This window comes from Stegodyphus dumicola, chromosome 7 (assembly GCF_044657685.1).
Source record: "Stegodyphus dumicola isolate Sdum_Otavi_A_Nest chromosome 7, ASM4465768v1".
NCBI classification, from domain to species: domain Eukaryota; kingdom Metazoa; phylum Arthropoda; class Arachnida; order Araneae; family Eresidae; genus Stegodyphus; species Stegodyphus dumicola.
This window is the reverse complement of record NC_140774.1, coordinates 128,242,819-128,264,016: the sequence shown is the minus strand read 5'-3', so window position 1 is coordinate 128,264,016 and position 21,198 is coordinate 128,242,819. Positions and strand designations below refer to the sequence as shown.

The window sequence follows — 21,198 nt, the reverse complement described above, 5'->3', positions numbered from 1 at the left end:
ATTGTGATAAAGAACCATAATCTTTATTTATTTGTTTTCTTTTTAGATTGATAATGAACAGCTGAAAAAAATCCTCAGTTTAATTGAATCTGGTGTGAAACAAGGAGCAAAACTAGTTTGTGGTGGCAAACAGATTGGAAACAAAGGATATTTTGTAGCACCTACTGTGTTTGCTGATGTTAAGGACAACATGTCAATAGCAAGAGAAGAAATATTTGGACCTGTGCAACAAATATTGAAGTTCAAAACTCTTGAGGAAGTCATCGAAAGAGCCAATGATACAATGTATGGGCTCGGCTCTGGTGTAATCACAAAGAATATCGACACAGCTATAACATTTGCACAGGCTGTTCAAGCAGGATCTGTTTGGTTAGTTTATGATAATGAATTTGGATACCTTTTTCACAGAATCCTACTGCATTCTATTGGTTTTCTCTTTTATATTAACTATTGAAATGCATTGTGTTGTTTATTCTATATGTCTTAATGTATCGTCTAGTTAAAGTAATAAATTAATAATTAGTGGCATGAGTTTTAAGAATTATTTTCTGAAATTTTTGTGGAATTTTTTCAGTTTTTGCAGATAATAGATAAATTAATGAATTGCAAAATTTTCATATTCCGTAATTTTTAGATGATTTTAATTTAGCCTTCATAGGAATTTAAATAGAAAAATATTATAAAATAAATCACTATCCTAGCCAGAACTTTGAATTTGTATTCAGTGAAAATTGCTAGATTTTTTTTAAATGCTACAAATAAGTTCTTTTCCTAAGCAACATGAAAGCTATTGTGTATTATCTTCAGTACCCGCAGTTCTTTCACTTCAGTACTTTCTGTTAATGAATTGTTAAGGAAAGATTATGTAACAAAATGCTTATTAAAATTATTATTATTTAAGTTTAGATTATTTGAATATGGCAAAGCCATGAGGGCTATTTGTCTATGTAGAAGAGTGCCTTCATGGAGAACTTTCTAAGATAAATTTGCTTGTATTCATGGGCAAAACCTCAAAACTCAACCTTGCAGCCAGCCTGTTTGTCTAGGATTGAACCGACAGGTCAAAGTATTGGTATTCAGCAGTCATAATCACTGTTTGACTAAGTAGAGTATTATTATTTAAGTTAAAACGTGGTAATTTAATGTCATCACACATGACATTTAAGTCATCATCACACATGCATTAAAAAAAAACTGCTGTTTAGAAAACTAATATTTGTATCTAGTTTCCCATATTTTGGAACTGAATTGCAATATCAGTATGATATTCTGCTAGTACAGTCAAATACCAAAAATCTGCCGACCTGAAATCCGCATTGCCTCTCAAAATATAAACATTCAGTTTATAGGTTCCGGAAATCACAACATTGAGTACGAAATATCGAAGAAAAAATACTTACCAAATAATGACGTCATAACTACTGAATGAGTCATAAAGGAAATACCAAATTATTGACAGAAAAAGAGTTAAAAAAATAAATAAGATGAAAGTTTTTCTCCCTCTAATCTGCATCGAGGTAAAAAAGCAGACGATTCGCTCAACTCTTTGTTCAAGTTCACGATTCACGTTGTTGTATTTTCTGAGCTTTGTTACGAGCTTGTTTAGTGCTACCTTTTTTTTTAATCCGTATATTTTGTGGATAAATTAAGAATATTTTAAATTTCAGCCCTTTTGAATACAATGACAGATAAGAAACGCACTCATGATTTTACTGCTTGCAACGCTGAAAAACATAAACATGTTGCATTGATGGTAATGTAAAAACTGCAAATTCTGCAAAAGATGGAGGCAGGTGCCCGATTTATAGCAGAATGGTATGGAATTGCGACATGATTGTGTATGATATACTGAAAAATAAAGAAAAGCTGTTGAAATTTTACAGCAACAGTGATTTTAACACCGGAATCCAAAACCGGAAATCTTTGTATGAGGCGAAATTGGCAAACCTTGATGCTGTGTACATATAATATAATGAATAATATAATCAATTTATATATGTAATAATAATTTACGATAAATTATTGCAATAATGTATATAGTAATTTAATTAAATGTATCTGATATGCCTTATTTATTTTGCACTTTTAGTCCGAATATTATGCTTTATCTTTTCTGTCTTGAAATCCCTAAAATCCGCACAACCTCTGGTCCCAAGCTTTGTGGATTTCTGGACTTCTACTGTATTTCTTTTAGCAGTTACTGAAACCAGTATTGAAATGATTTATGTAATTGACGTCGATATTAATCATATACAGTACAAAGTCCATAATCCGGACCTCAAAGCCACAAACTTTACGCATGTGCATAAAAAATGCACATACATTACGCTTGCGTGTAATGAATGCTTTATGCATGCGCGCGATGAAAGAAATGTTTAATAAAGTATTTAAATATTAAGTAAACAAATAAATATTAAGTTTTTTTGTAAAATTTAATACCCTTTGGATCATAATTGCTCTTTTTTTCATAAATTATGGTTTCATATTTTTAATTGTATAATTTCTGCATGCCATCTTACCAGATTTAAATTGATGATCTATAATCCGAAAAAACCCCTAATCCGGAAATGCCGAAGTCCCAATGAGTCCGGATTACGGACTTTGTACTGTAGTATGTGATTTATCAATTTTATTTATTTCTAGATGGCACCATTAAAACATTAAAACAATAATCACTAATAGTGCCACCATCTAAAAAATAGGTAACTAAAAGATGTGGGTTACATGATTACTTATAAACTGATATTAATACTAGTTGTCGCTTTCATTTTCTGCGGGAGAGCAAAATGTGCCAGAAACACTGAATAATGTAGGAATAAATACTCCATATTGAAATAAGGGCTTCAGGAAGTATATTTCTGGCCTTCATCCATATATAATCAAAAGAGCTTTATAGTAGTAGAAATCAAAATGAGCAGATTCATCTGATTTAGGGGGAAAGTACAGGGTGCAACAGGGGAACTTCCTTATTTGAAACACACAACATTATTCTGAGAAGGGTAGGGTGGCACTCATTGAAAAGAGTGGTATCTAACATTTTATGTTGTGTAGGTTTAGTACCGATCATGCAGTGGACGAGAGAGTCTATGCAGTCACCATAGAGTCGTGTACTTTCAACGTACTGCATTTTCATCCATATAAATTGACAGTGCTGCAAAAATTTAATCCACGGGATTTTCTTTTACGAAAAAATGCATGCGAAGCCGTTCTTGACAATGTGCCTCATGATGTCCTTGTGTTCTTTAGTGATAAGGCTTATGCAGCATGCATTAAGCAAAACATGCCATAATGGAATGGCACAAATCCCCAAGAATTTCATGAGCAGCCTCTCCATACAGAACGTGTGACTGTTTGGTGTGCATTGTCCAGAATAGGCATCATTCGACCATGGTTTTTTGGAGAACGTTTTCCTGGACACCTTATCTCCTTATGGGGCAATCGTCAGTGGGCAGCGCGCTCGCCTGATTTAGACCCCTGTGATTTCTTTTTGTGGGGCTATCTGAAATCTCTAATGTCCAAAGACCCTGGCTCAACTGGCTATCGACAACATATTTGGCAGAAGTGGAAAGAAATTTTAAGACTTGACTATCTCAATGCATTGACCAGAACGGAGGCCACCTTAATGATATTATTTTTAAACCATAATAAAACCCCTAATTGAAGAGTCTCTGTATAACTTGGAAAAAATTAAACTGATATCACTTATTCTATTTTTGTTATTCATTTTAAAAATAAGGTAGTTTCCCTGCTGCACCCTGTACTTATTTTCATTTATTATACTTGATGTAACTGGAATGCTTCAAGAAAACTTAAACTTGTCAGTTAACATTCTCTGAATAAATGTTTGAAATGTTAAAATGAAGTATACAATATTAAGATATTGACAATGATTAAAAAAATTTTTAATTTCACCTTTTTTGGATCACTTTATACAATTTTTTAATCTAGCTAATGCAAGTGATGTAATTAATATGTTGGTGAGCTATTTAAAATAGTGAAGTAGTTTGATTGTAATAAAACCTTTTTAAACAGAGAAATATGAATGTTTGGTAGTTAAGAAAGTAATTTTTAAGTTAAATGCAATTTTTAAGTTAAATGCATGGATTATTTTTACAGTGTAGTATATTTATAATATAGTATCTTTTACAAGTAGAAGTGAAATAAATATTTTTTAATCGAAAGATATAATTTATTTATGAAAATAAAAAATTAAATAAATTTTTAGATATATTAAGTTTAAAATTTCTGTCAGTAACTATGTTCTTAAAATCAAGAGCAGAATTTTGATGTATGAATGTGAGAAACTCCCCCCCCCCCCCCCCCGCTTTTCAATTTTTATTCTATATAATTACAGATTTGTTCATATATATCCTTAGAAAGTTAAAGCAAACTTCATTCTGATAAATATAAAAAAATCTACCATGTATTGTACTTAATACCAACAAGCTTACATTTTTTTTTCCACCAATAATTTAATACTTATTCCCTTTTACAGGGTTAATTGTTATGATGCTACAACCCCTCAGACTCCATTTGGTGGATTCAAGATGTCAGGACAAGGAAGAGAGCTGTAAGATTTTTTATTTAATAAAAATTAAGAAATTTAAGTTCATTTGATTCTTATATAAGAATTCTTAATTTAGATTTAAAGTCATATGTTTAATTTTGAAATAATAATATTCCAAGCTATGGTTAAATGTAGATTTTCGCTTTATATGTTTTAGTATTAAGTATATTAGATTTTTGTTGTACATTAGAAAAATTAGGTGAATGCATTGCAAATGAAGCAATTCTCAACCTTGACAAAAGCTTGAATTAAAGCAAAATTTAAATAAACATGCCATTTATGATTAAATCATTTATTTCCAAACATATTTGTTTCATAGTGTTCTGAATGGTCATGAATCTGCCCATATTCAAAACATAATGCACAGTTGCAATGCACAGTTGGTGCAATTAGGTTTGGCTGATTAAAAATATTAATGAAATGCACATTTCAAATTTATAAAGAATACATAATTTAAATTACTTATTTTTAAACAGTCATATTCTTGAATAAAATTTAGTAATTATTAGATAGGTGAGTATATCTTTTGCAGAATGCATTATAAATCCTGGAGTGAAACTGCACAGTTCATCCTCATATCCTACTGATTTCTGTACAATACTTGCTTTTCAGCTATGGTGATAGAAAAACACAACTTCATGCAAATGTGTTGTTGCAAAAGGAATTAAAATTAGCTGAGCTTTACAATCTGTTCATTTTATTTCCAATATCAGAAAGTGAGGAAGTTTTTATGCCTCCAAATTAGTTTTCAGCGTAAGTCATTAAGATTTTCTTCTACTGAAATAAATTAAAATAGAAAGTCCACCCTAAACTGATCGTGAATCCATTCAAATCTATTAATATCTTTTTGGAAGAGCATTCAAAGCAGTTGGTGTATGACTGAGCCACAAAACCTTGATTGTTTGCAGTGGATTTTATTTTATTCTTAGCAGTGGAGCATACTGCATGAACTCTTCATAATTTTTTATTGTATGTACATATGCTTGCTGGTTAGTTTCTGTTAGTAAGTTTTCCATGAAGGCTTAAAACATATAATCATATTTTGTCATCTAGTTTGGATTTGTTGAAATGTGGTAGATATTCTTCAAAAGCAGATTGTATGCCTCCAGAGAAATCAGCTAGATTTGAGATCACCGTCTTCATTGTTCTTCTTTACAAAGCTAGCTCTAATTTAATTTTTTTTTTTTTATTTAAGCTGATGTTTTCTCAGCTTATTTCAAAATTTTCTCATTTCCTTCTTACAAGCAGCAATCAGGTGCATATAAATTCAGAAAATGTTGTACAAATCTCTGAGCTCTACCAAAAAAAATCTGGTTTTTATGAATTATTTCTCATTTACCACATAAGCTATTATCGGATTCACTTGAAAGATCCAAAGTTTTGATGTGATCATTTTCTTTGATCCAGTGGATCAATAGTGACAGTAGTGCTATGCTTTGAATAAATGCCTGCTATTTTCTAAAATGACTAAACTAACCAGTCTAAGGAAAATGTTGCACACTACAAATTATTTTCTACAAATGTGCTCAGAGTTTTAAAGAGGTTGTGAGTTTTTGTATTTGCATTGATAATTTTAAAGAATAGATCTTTTTAATGAAATTACCATTTGTGAATGGGATTCATGGCCTTATTTACAACCAAAATTTGCTTTTTAAAAATTAATCTTTGAGATCCTCTGTTATGTGTTGCTTTCCATGTTTGGTAATCCTGTAACATATAGGCGCAATACCATAAGTGAACTTCTGAGATGGAAAATAATCAGTCCAGTGGTCTTTTAAATATTTATTTTAAAACTTAAATAAAGATTTCTTGGTTAATAAAGCAAATCATCTGTACAGCTATTGAACAAAGACAAAACTTCCATGTGATGCGGATCACATAATCACTTGGCACGACTTATACCTATGGCATTTTTTTGGACAAAAGCCTCATCCTTTCCTTTTACGTTATGATCGTAAGGAAACCTCACAAGGAAGAGGGGCTCCTTAATGAGTTTCCTTTGTTGATTACTTTCCGATCATTTAGCGGATCCCATGGTTCTTTCTCAAGAAACTAATTTCTAATTTAATCCTGACATTCCATCAAACCTGAGGATTGTTACAATCCCTTTCTCCTAGGGGGTGTGCAGAATTCCAATATCTTTTGCTTAATTTTATGAATTTATATGCACCTGATTGCTTAATTATCACTGCTAGTAAGCACTAAACAATGAATCTAAGCACAAAATTTGTAAACTATGCTGGGTTAAGTACCAAGGATAAAAAAATATGAACTTATATTGAGGCCAGCATAAAAAACACAAAACTAAATACTAAACTAAATTACACTTGTAGAAACTAGAATTTTATCTTATATTGATTATGTATTTATCCAGGTTAAAAATGAAAGCCTTGTGGATATTTGAACATCAGTTTCTGGTAATCTCTCTGTGGAAACCTGAAACTTAATCCTGAAATACTGCACTTAATGACCTCAGAATAATCATATATATATAATATGGCATATCAATAAAAGAAAAACCCACTTCATTATCAATTTGATTTACTTTATCTATAAAATATGCATAATTATTCCTAATAGGTTTCTCTGTATAAGGTTTTAACGTAATGAGATGGTGAATATTGGATCTTTCTTCTCTGGTAAATTTACAACGCAATTTATTTCGGACAAACTACTTCTGAAAATTTCAGACTCTGTCAAATTTACTGAGAATTTGTCTGGTTGGTAAAAGGCTAAAACTGGCATAACCAAAGTTTTTTGATCGTGTCAAATTTATTTAGAAATTCTCATTCTGGTGGAAGGTTTTAGTAATGCATCCACCTCAGTAACAGAAGTGATATCTTCTATTGGAATCGTCTCCTGGTAGTTGGAGGATAAACAAGATGTGGTTAGTATATTTTTCTTTCTCCTAGGTATAGTGGGCAAGGGTCTGCATATATCTATGTTTATTTCTTGAATTATTTCTGGAATGACCAGTGATTTCTAACCATTTTCCAGGTCTTTAAATAGCATTTCGTTTTCTGTCAGATAATTGCTTCTTAAGGAAAACTTTGAGAGTTTAAATATGTTAAATAAATGGGTGTTTTCAAATCATCACTTTCTCTTTGTAAGTGAGAATTTTGAGTCGTATCAAATGAATGAATAGACAGTTCATTCATCTTTGTGTTGCCCAATAGGGTTTTCTTTAGAGAAAGCTAGTTTTGCCTTCTGGGCCTTCTTAGCTGATTGCCTCCTAACAGAGGGTGAAATTTCCCTGTTAGTTAAGCACCTGCCATCTTCACTCCTTTCATTATATTTTTGCCCATTTTCAGTTTCAGTACTAACAGTTTCTTGGTTTCTTTGATATCGACTCTTGTACATCGGTTCTTGACAAAAGACATGTTCATTTTGATTTCCTATAATTTTTGTGCAGTCTGATTTCTGAGTAAATAGTGTCCAACTTCCAAACTTTTCCTATTGACTGCAGCTTGTAACTTCAAAATCTCGTTAATTCAAAATCCCATTCTTCTCTCTTAATTCTATCCTGCCTCTCTTCTCTCTGAAGCCTCATTGAAGCAGTAATTTGCAACAGATCTTTCACAAGTTCCTCCTCATAAGATCATTTCTCATAATCAGCTGTATTAGAAGCAGTATTCTAATCTCAGGTCTGACCTTTTTCCCTAACTCTTCAGCCAAGGTTAAAAGATAATCTTTTCTAACCTTTGCTAAGAATGCCATGATGTAAGCCCGAATTATGACAACAATCTGACAATTCCCTAGCTCCCTCTCTCTATATATAAATAAATATATATATATAATTATTTTAAGCAAATAGCAGTTTAAAATATGAGAAGTAAACTTTAACCCGTAATTTTTCACAACATATTCTACGAATTTAAACACTGATCAAGACAATTTACACTATAATATGCACATTATGCATTCAAATATAATTTGTCTACTTGAGGACTTATGATACTACAAATAATATTAACCTCTTCAATGCTTTACATTCAATTGTGTAAAACTCAAATAGTTATGATAATACAATATACTGAAGTGTCTGGTATACAAATGTAAGAAAATAACACTTCTTTGACTCCAATGGAACCAATATTTTATTCCTTACAAAGTTATAGATTCTTATTCATAAGATTTATTTACATTTTACATGCACGTAGAATCGCGTGACAGAAACCCGAAGTTTGTTTACTTCGTTCTTTGCGGAGACTAGAAGGTGTTGCCATTCCACTTTAACTAAATTTAATTAGAAACTTAACGGAACTAAAGCGACACTACACACCCCTTTCCTAGTGACAGCGATTATGGAAGATAATCTTTAAAGTGACTGGGGAACTTCACATGTCTGCCGGTTCTAGTAGTCTTGGTTTCATGATGAGTTTCTGAATTTTCTTCAGTGTTCTTGAGTGCAGGTGTTTCCCCAAGTTCCGCTTTCTTGGAATGGGAGTTTTGGAAACGAATATCAGAATCTTGCACTAAGAAACATGGCTTTAGTCTGTCTATTGAAACTCTTTTAACTTTTCCTTGGATTTCAATGTCGAAGTACTTATCCTTTCTTGCTCTTACAGGATACGGTCCAAGATAGACAGGCTGTAGCGACGAATTATTAATGTTGTTGTATAGGAATACGTGAGAACAGTTGGAAAGATGTTTAGAAACAAAGACTGTTCTATTTCCATGGGTGGTGGTAGAACTTGGCTTCATAGCTCTTATTATTTTCTGAAGGTTTTGAGAAAATTCAGACTGTTTCATATGAGGTACTGTTGAAAAGAATTCACCAGGTAATGCTAAAGGGGTTCCGTATACAAGTTCTGCGGATGAGCAACCTAAGTCTTCCTTGATGGCAGATCTTATGCCTAAAAGAACGAAAGGCAATGCTTCCAGCCATGATTTTGATTCGAGTAGATGACATTTGAGACTTGCTTTTCAAGTTTGGTGTTGTCTTTCGATCAGGCCATTTGCCTGTGGATGGTATGCAGTTGTAGTGTTTGTATGAAAACCAAGATATTTTCCTAAAGCTTGAAAAATTTGGCTATCAAATTGCCGACCTTGGTCAGATGTTATGCGATTCGGAATTCCAAAGTGTGAAAACCAAATATAAATCAAAGCTTTAGCAATAGATTCTGCTGATTGATCTTCTAACGGTACCGCTTCGATCCATCGTGTATAACGATCGATGATGGTTAGAAGATATTTGAACCCTTTGCAAGGAGGTAGCGGACCCACCAGATCTATGTTTAAATGCTGGAATCTGTGTGGAGGTACTTTGAATTCACCCAAAGATGACTGTGTATGTCTGTGAACTTTAGATCTTTGGCAAGATAAACATGCTCTAGTCCATAGTTGGCAGTCTTTATTCATATTGGGCCATATGAAACGTCGTGTTATCAATTTTATCGTGGATCTTATTCCAGGATGAGATAAATTATGGATTGAAGAAAATATTTTCTGCCGAAACTTTGCAGGGATGTATGGTCGATTATAATTTGTAGAAGTATCACAGTAAATTTTCTTGTCGCTTTATAGGGATCTGCAGGATTTTTAAGTTTGGGTTGTTTTATCTCCAAGTCGTCATCTTCTCGACAGTCTACTATAGTTTGTAAGTCTATTATTGCAGATGGTACAGAAATGGTGTCTATGTGAGAGAGAGCGTTAGCGACGGTATTTTCATGCCCTTGTATGAATCGGATATCGGTTGAGAACTGGCCAATATATGACAGTTGTCTAGCTTGTCGTGGCGAAGCTTTTTCCAAATTTTGTTGGAAGGCAAATGTTAGTGGTTTGTGATCCGTGTATGTTGCAAAAGTTCGCCGTTCTAAGATGTATTTGAAATGTTTTACTGCTGTATAGATGGCTAAGAGTTCTCTGTCATAGGCACTATATTTTTGTTGTGCTGATGTCAAATTTCGGGAAAAGAAACTCAAGGGTTGTTTTTCATTATTCATAATCTGATGTAAAATGGCTCCAATGGCAGTATCGGAAGCATCAGTTGTTAGCGATATTTTAGCCTTTTCGGATGGGTGAGTTAAGTTTGTGGCATGAATAAGTGCATCTTTTAAGATCTGGAAGGCGTTTCTTGTTTCTGCCGTCCAGGTTATTTCTTTTCTGCAGTTCTTTTTAATACCACTGAGCAATGTTGTTAAAGGTTGTTGCAGTTTCGCACAATTTGGTATGAATCTGTGATAAAAATTCACCATACCTAAAAATCGTCTTAAACTAGTAAATGACTTTGGTTCTGGGAAATTTTTGATGGCATCAACTTTCATTGAAAGAGGTTTGAGTCCTTCAGCTGACACTTCGTATCCCAGGAATGCAAGTTTTGCTTGACCAAATTTACACTTTGCCACATTAATACAGAGGCCATATTCGTTTAGTCTCTCGAGGACTGCTCGTATATGTTTTCGATGAGTTTCTTCATCTGGAGAGGCTATTAGAATGTCATCCAAATAGCAAAAGACGAATTCTAGTCCATTCAAGACACTGTTCATGAAATGTTGGAACGTTTGGGCCGCATTTCGTAGGCCGAACGTGATGAATGGGAACTCGAATAAGCCAAAGGGAGTGAGAATGGCCGTTTTCGGTATATCTTCTTCGCGAACTGGAATTTGTTGGTACGCTCTAATGAGGTCTATGGATGAGAAAACTTTTTTTCCAGCTAAAATGGAACTGCAGTCTGTTAAAAATGGGAGAGGGTATCTTTTAGGAATCATGACGTTGTTTAACGCTCGATAGTCTCCACAAGGTCTCCAATCACCTGATTTCTTCATAGCGAGATGTATTGGGCTCGACCAGTTACTTTTGGATGGCCTGCATAAACCCATTTGGAGCATAAATTCAAACTTCTTTTTAGCCGCTTTGAGTTTCTCAGCTGATAGTCTCATGGCTTTAGTGAAAACTGGTGGACCTCTGGTTTCGATATAATGTTTGATGTTATGATTTTTAACTTTATTATTAACTATATTCAGTTTCAACAAATCCAGAAAATCGTTAATGATACGTTTATATGGATCATTTACGGCATTTAAAATCAGAATATTATTATTGTTATTTTGAAAACAAGGAGTTCCATTGGTTGTTAAGAATGTAATACCATCAATCAACTTGCGATTTTTAGAATCTACCAAAAAGTTAAAATTTGCAAGAAAATCCATCCCTATTATCGGTTTGTTTACGTCCGCAATTACAAAAGGCCATGTGAATGATCGTCTGATTTCGGATTCTGAAGATCAAGCTTGAGTAATTTTTGGCCATATGTTTTAATTTTCGTACCATTTGCAGCAAAGAGTTCTAATTTTTGAGATTTTTTTTTTTTATCTGCAGGTAAGGGAGGAACGACAGAAATTACTGCCCCAGTATCTATTAAAAATTGGGTAGCCGATTCATTGTCGCTGATGAAAAGACGACTCAGCTGCACCACTTGTCCCTCCATCGTCAATGAGAGACGGGGAGCTGGTTTTCCAGACTATTTGTCTGTGATGTTGATGAGTAGTTGCAGGGTTGTTTACACTTAAATGACTTATCACCGAATTTTTTATGATAGTAACAAATATCAGTAGATCTGTTACCACTGTAACTAATATCTCTTGATTTGGATCAGTTACGGCAATAGGGACGACTGTGGCGTTACTTGTTTAAAGCAGAAACTTGTAAGCTAAGTTCACTAACCTGTTTTTGTAAACTTTCAATCACTTCCGTTTTTACCATTATGGATGACGCAGCAGCTATTTGGGGAGTAACAGGGTTTAATTCCGAAATCTTATCGGCCATTGTAGCCACTTTTGACAAATCTTCACTACTAACAGATATAATGCTACACATATTAACGGGTAAACGTTGTAGCCACAATGTTTTTAGGAAAGTATCTGTTACTTTATCGCTCGCCAAATTACGCATCTCACACAGTAATTGAGATGGCTTTTTGTCACCCAGTTCTAATTCACTCAGTAATTTTTGGGTTTTTTGAGTCTCTGAATCAGCATATAATGAAATTAGTCTATTTTTAATTGCCTCATATTTATTATCTTGTGGTGGACTTAGCAAAATATCAGATACCTGTGACAAAATATCGGGTTCAATGGAACTTATAACATAATCATGTTTTGTTTGATCTGCATTTATTTTTGCATTTCTAAATTGTGCTTCTAGTTGAATAAACCATATTTTAGGATCTGGCTTCCAAAAAGGAAGAACTTTAACGCTTACCTTGGCGACAGATGCAGTTGTTGCTTTAATTTCGGTTTTTGTCTTCGTCAGCCATTGTAGAATTCGATCATGCCGGTATACACCAGTGAAGTGTCTGGTATACAAATGTAGGAAAATAACACTTCTCTGACTCCAATGGAACCAATATTTTATTCCTTACAAATTTATAGATTCTTATTCATAAGATTTATTTACATTTTGCATGCACGTAGAATCGCGTGACAGAAACCCGAAGTTTGTTTACTTCGTTCTTTGCGGAGACTAGAAGGTGTAGTATAAAAATCCAAGGTACTTACCCGCCTGGATTTGTAGACTTAAATGCACTGGTTGATGCTTGGAAAAAGAAGATTCTGTCACAGCCTAATTAATTAATCACAAGATTTTTATTGATGCTAATGATCCAGACACTTTACAACACACTGCAAACTTCACAACCCTTCACTTTTTGGACACTGATGGTCCCACAAGAAGCTGATGACCTTTGGACATCAACTGTCCCACAGACTTCCCTCAGAAATGAATTTTTGGAACCTGACAATCCACTATTAAAATGGATGAATTTTTTAACACTATAATTCTATATGGAAATATTTTCAGACACGAGACAGTTGCGCAAAATCTTAAAATTTCTGATGATATTGAAACAGTGATTGTCACACAAACTTGAGCTGAAATTTCAGAACCTGGCGATCTGTATTTCCTGCAAAAAGCTGATTATATTTGGACAATGACTATCCCACAAACTCGAGCTGAATTTCAGAACGTGGTAGTCTGTATTTTCTGCAAAAATGCTGATATTTGAACAATAACTGTCCCACAAAGAGCTGAATTCAGGAATCTGATGTTACTTTTTATCCTGACTGATGTCCGTAAACTTTTTTCATGGATTTTTGATCCACACCGCTGTCACCAAAATTATAGCTGTACCATAAGTGAACTTCCGAGATGGAAAATAATCAGATCAATGGTCTTTTAAATATTTATTTTAAAACTTGAACAAAGATTTCTGGGTTAAATAAAGCAAATCATCAGTACAGCTACTGAATGAACAGACAAAACGTCCACATGATGCAGATCACATAATCACTTAGCGCGAATTATACCTACGGCATTTTTTGGATAAAAGCCTCTTCCTTTCTTTATATGGTATTGTTGCAAGGAAACTGCACAAGGGGAAGGTCCTTAACGAGTTTCCTTTGCTGATTACTTTCCCATCATTTAGCGGAAATGGTGGTTCTCTCTCAAGAGAGCAAGAAGTCCTCTAATTTAATCCTGTCATTCCATCAAACCTGAGGATCATTACAATGCTTTTGGAAGCAATTTTTCTCAGAATCGCTGATCATAATTGTCATCAAATCTATGGTGGCCTGCAGAATTGTTCTGCAATGATATGAGGCTTTTTGTGCTTCGTGACTTTACATACAACTCCATAATGGTAGTAAAATATTAGTTGACACAGACTAATTGCACCTGAGAAAAATGCCTTAGTTGTTTCACTATTTTAATTTTCTGGTAAGATAATGCTGTTTGGTAATTAGTTTCAATATGGCCTTTAAACTTATTTGTAAACATGCACCTTTGTTCCTAGCTTTCATACACAGTACACACTACAATACCTTCTTATCATTGCTGTGGTGATATAAATTCAAAACCTAAATGACTGTCATTATGTGTCAGAAGCAATGTTAAAAAATTTTGTCAACGTAACATCTTTCATTTGGCTCAATCTTTGGTCAGTCAAAGAAATAAAGACAAGTACTTATGTACAAGCTTCAAGAATCCAACAAATTCCATGTATAATTAGAATAACTTACTCACTATATTCATTCTGATGTATTGAATAAAACTTATTTCTGTTTATGCTGCAGGCTAAGAAACACTCAGCTACAGCAGTGTGGAATTTAAACTTTAGCATAGAGGACCATCTAATGTTACTATTGAAAGTAAAATTGTTATGAAAAAGCAAAACAGTGGTTTGTACAGTGTTTCTTAGTTGTCTTTCCTGTCATCATATCAGCACAGCTATAATCCTGTAGAAAAAACAATATGCACTTACATATAATTTTAGTGAAAATATACTTCACAGACTTAGAATATTATGATATTAATGTCATTTTTTATGACTGTAGTATACATAGATTTTGTAAAGAAATGGGCATTTAAGAATAAATTCATGCAGGTATTCTATTAATATTGAATTAGTTATTTTAGATATGATATGCATACATGTAAGCAACCTATTGGGCGTTTTATTATTTTAATAACACTGTATGACATGTGTGTCAGCAACCAGTTTTTTTAATTATTTTCTAAAACTACTTAAACTCCTTTTTAGCTTTTCTCAGAGGACAGTGTTAGAAAATGAGTAAGAATATGTGAAAAGGATTAAAATGGTTGAAGTTATGCTTGACTTATGCTAAATTCAGTATTATAGCACATTTAAAGTAAACAAAGAGAAAAAAATGACTGTGTAAACGAAAAATAGTGTTTTGAAAACTTAAAATTTACAAAGTTATCAATAGATAAAGATTTGATAATTTTTATCATAAATATACCAGAGCAGTCTGGTGCTATTAAATTATAGTTTCATGAACTATTTCAAGAAGTATGTAATAAAAGCAAGCATTAATATTTTTCAAATTATGAGATGGAATCTTTTTTTTTTATTGAATGTATCTCTAATTCACAGTAGACATGATATACAAAAGGATTACTGTAAGCAAAATAGCTAAGGTTTCATAAAATAAATTATTATTCCTAATTAATAGTAAATTAATAGTAAAATTTAAGTCCTATCTCACTTAATTTAGTACTACAGGCATAAAAGCAAGATAAGAAACCAAATGGCCTAGGTGAAATAAGACAAAATTTATCTTTTAGTAGGGATGCATTTTTATCTCCAAAATGGCAAGTTAGACTTTCGTAGCACAGAAATTTAAATTTACAATTAATTTTAGCATCAGCATATATACACTGCATGCAATTCACACAATAGAAATAAAAAAATTGCATAAGTTATACAATAATTGTTCATAGGTCATTGTACATAAGTTAGATAATAAAAGTTCTTTATATAAGAGTCGCATTCTGTCAAACAAAAACAATATTTGTTCGACAAAATAAGGTTAAGAGTTAATATTATAGTCAACATTACATGCATATAATGTTATCTGCTTTATTAATGAAGTCCATTAATTTATGTATACATGTGTGATAGACTGGAGTAATAAATGATACTTTATTGTTAGATGGGATTTTACTGAAAACTCTCTTTTGAATGCCAATGTGATAGAACTTTCCAAAATATAATTTTAATATCTGCCCCCTCATTTAGGTAATCAATCATATTTACATCTCACATTCTCTTTGAAGAAACTATTTACATATCTTGGAAACTTTCCATGTTCTGTTGTAGTCTGAATCAAAATCTGATCGAAAATGAGATTCTGATACTTATTAATATGTTCTGGACTTTCTTTTAGTTTTATGTTTTACTGATTAATGAATGTACATTAGTTCTCACAGACCCGCTAATAGCCCTATGTATAAGATTCTGAATATTGGTAATTTATGCTAGGTTCTGTTTTGAGAGATTTAATGGGTTGTGTGCAAGGGATTTTATGGTTTTTCTCATGTGTAATGTGAATATAAGTGGTGGGATTCAACCAGCTCACAGAATTTTTTCTCAAAATACTTTCAATTTGGTCAACCTGTTGTGAAAATTAATCTCTTGTATTTAATTAACAGTTTATCATTAATTAATTAGTGTAGTTAAACTTATGTAGATAGTAAATTAGTTGTTAAACTATTTGAATTTCATCATTGGTGAATATAAACTTTTACAGAATTTGCCATAAAGCAGCTTATCTAAGGCAGATAGCAGTTATTAATCAGTTATTTTTCTGCTCTTGTCTCTTCAGTGTATTACTTTTAATGTATTGAAAATAAAGAAATACATGATCTCTTTTTGTTAAAGTGTCATATATTTCTTTGACTTCTTTAACAAAATGTGATACATGTTAGTTACTTTTATATAGATCTGTGAAGTTAATTTTATGTAAAAATTCTGTACGATTGCTTTAAAATGTCTATGGAGTTATTTTTTAAATCTCTTAAAATGTTACTTTAAATACTTTGAAATTATATATTTTTATGTTTTGAATATACGAGGTAGGATTCAAAATTTCCCGAACTGAGTCTGTAACATAAAAAATATTATGAATTAAATTTCAGAAACATATCCTTCGAAATAAGACACTTGTGCAACAACACACTTTTGCCAGTGCCTGTAAAGTTCATCAAAGCATGTCTGGAATCCGTTTTTAGCCACATCCTTTAATTCAGCCTGCGATGCACATTTAACTTCATCTGAAGATTGAAATCGACGACCCTGCAAGCATCTTGCCAGTCCAGGAAATAAAAATAAATTGCAGGCTGCAAGATCAGGTGAGTAAGGAGGATGAAGTAACACAGTTGCTTTCGCCATAAAGTCATTGATGAGTACAGATCGGTGAGCAGGAGCATTGTCATGCAATAGCACCCTTGACTGCTCAGCCCACATTTTTGGTATCTACTTCCGGATTGACTCGCACAAACAACGCAGAATTTCGATGTAGAGTTCTTTGTTTACAGTGCGTCTTTCAGGGATAAATTCCAAATGCACAATGCCCTGGATATCGAAGAATACCTCTAGCATGACGTTTCCTTTAGAAAGATCTCGGCGGAATTTCTGCTTCCATGGAGATTGTGGCGATTTCCACATTGCTGATGCTCTCTTGGTTTGCAGGTCATACAAAAAACACCAGTAACTCGTCTCCAGTAACAATTCTGCCAAGTAGGAAAGGATCTTTGTCAACAGCCGAGATTAAGTCTCATGCTATTTCCATTCGAATTCCCTTTCGGTTTACGTTTAACATGTGGAGAATGATTTTTTGACACACCCTAATGCATGTTAAGATCCTTAGTCAATATCCACTGACATGTGGCCTCTGATATCCCAACTGATTCTGCTATTTGGCAAATTGTTTGCTACCTGTTTGCATGTACCGCAGCAGACATCTTTTTGATGTTTTCATTGGCGCACGAAATCACAGGATGGCTACAGCGTTCGTCATCTTTGGCACTTTCCTTGCCTTCTCTGAAACAACAATGCCACTCAAAAGCTTGTGTTCTTGATAACATTTCACTTCTGTACACATGCTTCAACATTTCGAAAGTCTCCATATCACTCTTTCCCAAGCAAACACAAAATTTGACATTGATTCTCTGCTCAATTGACGCTATTTCTTTCCATCGCCGGTTACTAAATGTACCTGCCTACAAAAAACGCTGTTGCCGTGAGCATGTGATTTGGGACAAACCACTTTTAGAAAAGGGGGAGAATGTAGTAACACAAAATCATTCTCATAGTTGCACTCCTGCACAAAAGTTTTACGTTGCAGATTCAGTCCGGGATATTTTGAGTCCTACAACGTATTACCCCTTATAGTAGATGCCCATATTTTGTATAAATAACTCATAGTTATACTTTCAGTCTTAATGCCAGTTTTAAAAAGCCTGGTTGTATATATTATCATAGTGGTTTAGTAAAAATGTTCTCTTTCTTTTTTTTCTTAATAAATGCAATTTTCTAATCGATTTTAAATTTTATTTTTTAGAGGTGAGGATGGATTACATGAATATCTTGAAGTAAAAACAGTAAGTATTTTTAAGTTAAGATTTAAAGACTGATAAAAATATGAAATTCAAAATTAATTAAAAATGTGCTGTAACATGATTCAAAACCATAATTGCCTGGTGTTAATTAACCAACCCTTAAAACTGAAAGTGGCTGAAAACAATCCATATTTTAAATAGACCTGGTTTATGGAAGGATCTGATGCTGTTCATGTGATGTAGCTTACCTAGCTAAATTTTTAAATTTGTCTTTGAATTTACAACAGCACATTACAAATCAGAGTCATAAGATGAAGCAGGTAAAAGCAATATGTATCTCTTCATTTTCTGTTAGTTTCTAATGGCAATAACTGTTATCAATATTTGTCTCATTAATTTAATTAATATGTATGCTGTGAAAAAAAAGGGGGGACAGTTAATATATTCCAAGTAATATATGTCCTTATATCCTTAACTTCAGTTAACTCCATACCAAAAATTACTGTATTTCAGAGCCAGAGATCTGGATGATTGCTTTTAACTGGATTTTTTTCCAATATATAAATGTAAAAATTATTTACTGTCAAGAAATCTGAAGTGATGCTGTATTTCGCATTAACTGTCGTAAAATTCAGCTCATGTTTTCACTGTTAAGTTAAGAAAGTCTTATTTTAGCCAGGTTTTTTGCTGATATGATGTTGACCTGTGATAATAATGGTTAATTCTTCAGATTTTCAAAATACATGTAGCAGACTTTATTGCAATTACTATTTAAGTAACAAAATATTTAAAGAAAGTAAATTATACTTATTTATATATTAATTGCATAACCATTTGTTGTAAGATCTCTGGCATATAAACTCTTTGAATATTTACTGACTCTTAAATGAGCTTGTATGCATAAATTTTATTAAATAAAATAACACAAAAATAGGGGAAAATACAGATATAGGAAAAAATAAATAAATCTGAAAGCTTTCAGATTTTACATTATGCCCACTGGGGCTTTTTTTTTTTTTTTAACGTTTTGTATGTTACCTCTATTTATTAAATATCATGTTCTTCGTACTTAAACCATTAAATTCAGTTCAACAGCAATATCACAAAATAATTTTAAAATACCTTTAGAAATTTCGATATACAGTCTCATGTGCTGGAGATAAAAATGCCCCCCCATAGTGTTGCCATTCCTCACTTTGAAATCGTTGAGTTTCTTAATCAAAAATTCTTTAATATGTCTGACAAAATATGAAATAGGTAAAAACAAATTCCAAATTTGGGCTTCCAGATATCCATATTCACTGGAGGATTACATTATTCAAAATTTGATGGCTCTAGGTACTGTTGTTTTATCACAATGTGAGAAACATACATATATTTATGTAGAATCTACATTATTCAATTTCTTTAAATATGATACAGGGCTGTAATAGTTGGTGGCAACAGTTTGAAAAGTGAATCAAGACAGAATGCCAGAATGAGATTAATAGCTCTTCTGGGCTAATGCCATTTGGGCTAAATATAATATTGAATAGTTTTATTATTAATATGAATAAATGAATGTAGTACATAGCATCATTATCAGTAATATTAATAGTTTTATTATTTACTACTATTTTTGAAGCAATTTGAAAAATGACATTGTATAATGTACAGTTTATCATTGCCTTTCAATGAAGCAGATATGACTCTAAAAATTTTTCTTTCTGCCATATTTGAAATATCTGAAGCATATAATGCATATTTTGGAAATTCATGTCTGCATGCATATTTTGTATTTCAATGTCTAATTTTATTAATAAGCATTATTGTTATGTTCTAGGTTACCATCAAAATCCCACAGAAAAATTCTTAATGTTCTGGAATCCATATATGTAAAGGATGTTAATTCAGATTATGTATTTTTCTATGAATCAGACCTGATTATATATATATGTTCATAATAAATTTAGAAATTTTCTGTCAAAATGTGTAATAAATCATATAAACTATACATTATATTATGTAAAGGATGTTAATTCAGATTATGTATTTTTCTATGAATCAGATCTGATTATATATATATGTTCATAATAAATTTAGAAATTTTCAGTCAAAACGTGTAATAAATCATATGAACTCTACATTATCTTGTATCTAGCAACAAATTCAGGAGTCAATATTAAGACCATTAGTTATTTAAAAAAGTATCATTTTTAATGTTTTCTGATTGACAGCACATTTAAACACCTATGTAGTATGCATGTTTATGTCAATTTTTAAATAGTCTTTTATTATTAAAACATTTATTTTTAATTTTTCTTATTCTATTATGTAGATTTTTTTATTACTGTTGTATTAATACTCATGTATTATTTTGAAGTTTATTTTATTTTTTCCCCCATGGAGTATATCAAGTCATGATCATATGGTTAAAAGAACGATATACAAATAAGATTAAGGTTAACCAGTTTGTTTATCTGTTCAGATTTCATTATTTTTACTTTTGCTGTAGCCAGAGCTGTTTCAGTTCATTTTGTAGTTGTAATAAATTGTTGTTTTGTCCCCTCCCCATTGTTGTTTGGTTTTTGTCCCCCTCCCCCTGAAAAAAGATAAGAGCATATATATTTTTATCATTTTACTTGTAACATAAATATAAGCTAGTTTCTTTTAGAAAACACTTAAATCATTTTTTCATGGACAGTCTTCACAGCTTTCTGTAATTGGATAATTAAAATTCTGCCAGTTCTTCAAGGAAAATACATGAATTTTGAAGTATACATCATGTACACAAA

General features: G+C 32.3%; 1 protein-coding gene across 1 annotated transcript in view; it reads left to right on the top strand.

Annotated features, from left to right (window-relative positions):
- Positions 1-20,973, top strand: part of LOC118182099 (aldehyde dehydrogenase 1A1-like) — a 68,601-nt gene extending 47,628 nt beyond the window's left edge. Inside the window, exons 9-12 of the mRNA XM_085820804.1 lie at positions 47-369; positions 4,496-4,570; positions 18,427-18,466; positions 20,247-20,973. Of these exons, the coding sequence (XP_085676930.1) occupies positions 47-369; positions 4,496-4,570; positions 18,427-18,466; positions 20,247-20,279 (471 nt within the window). The 3' untranslated portion in view covers positions 20,280-20,973. The remainder of the gene's footprint in view (positions 1-46; positions 370-4,495; positions 4,571-18,426; positions 18,467-20,246) is intronic.
- The last annotated feature ends 225 nt before the right edge of the window (positions 20,974-21,198 follow it).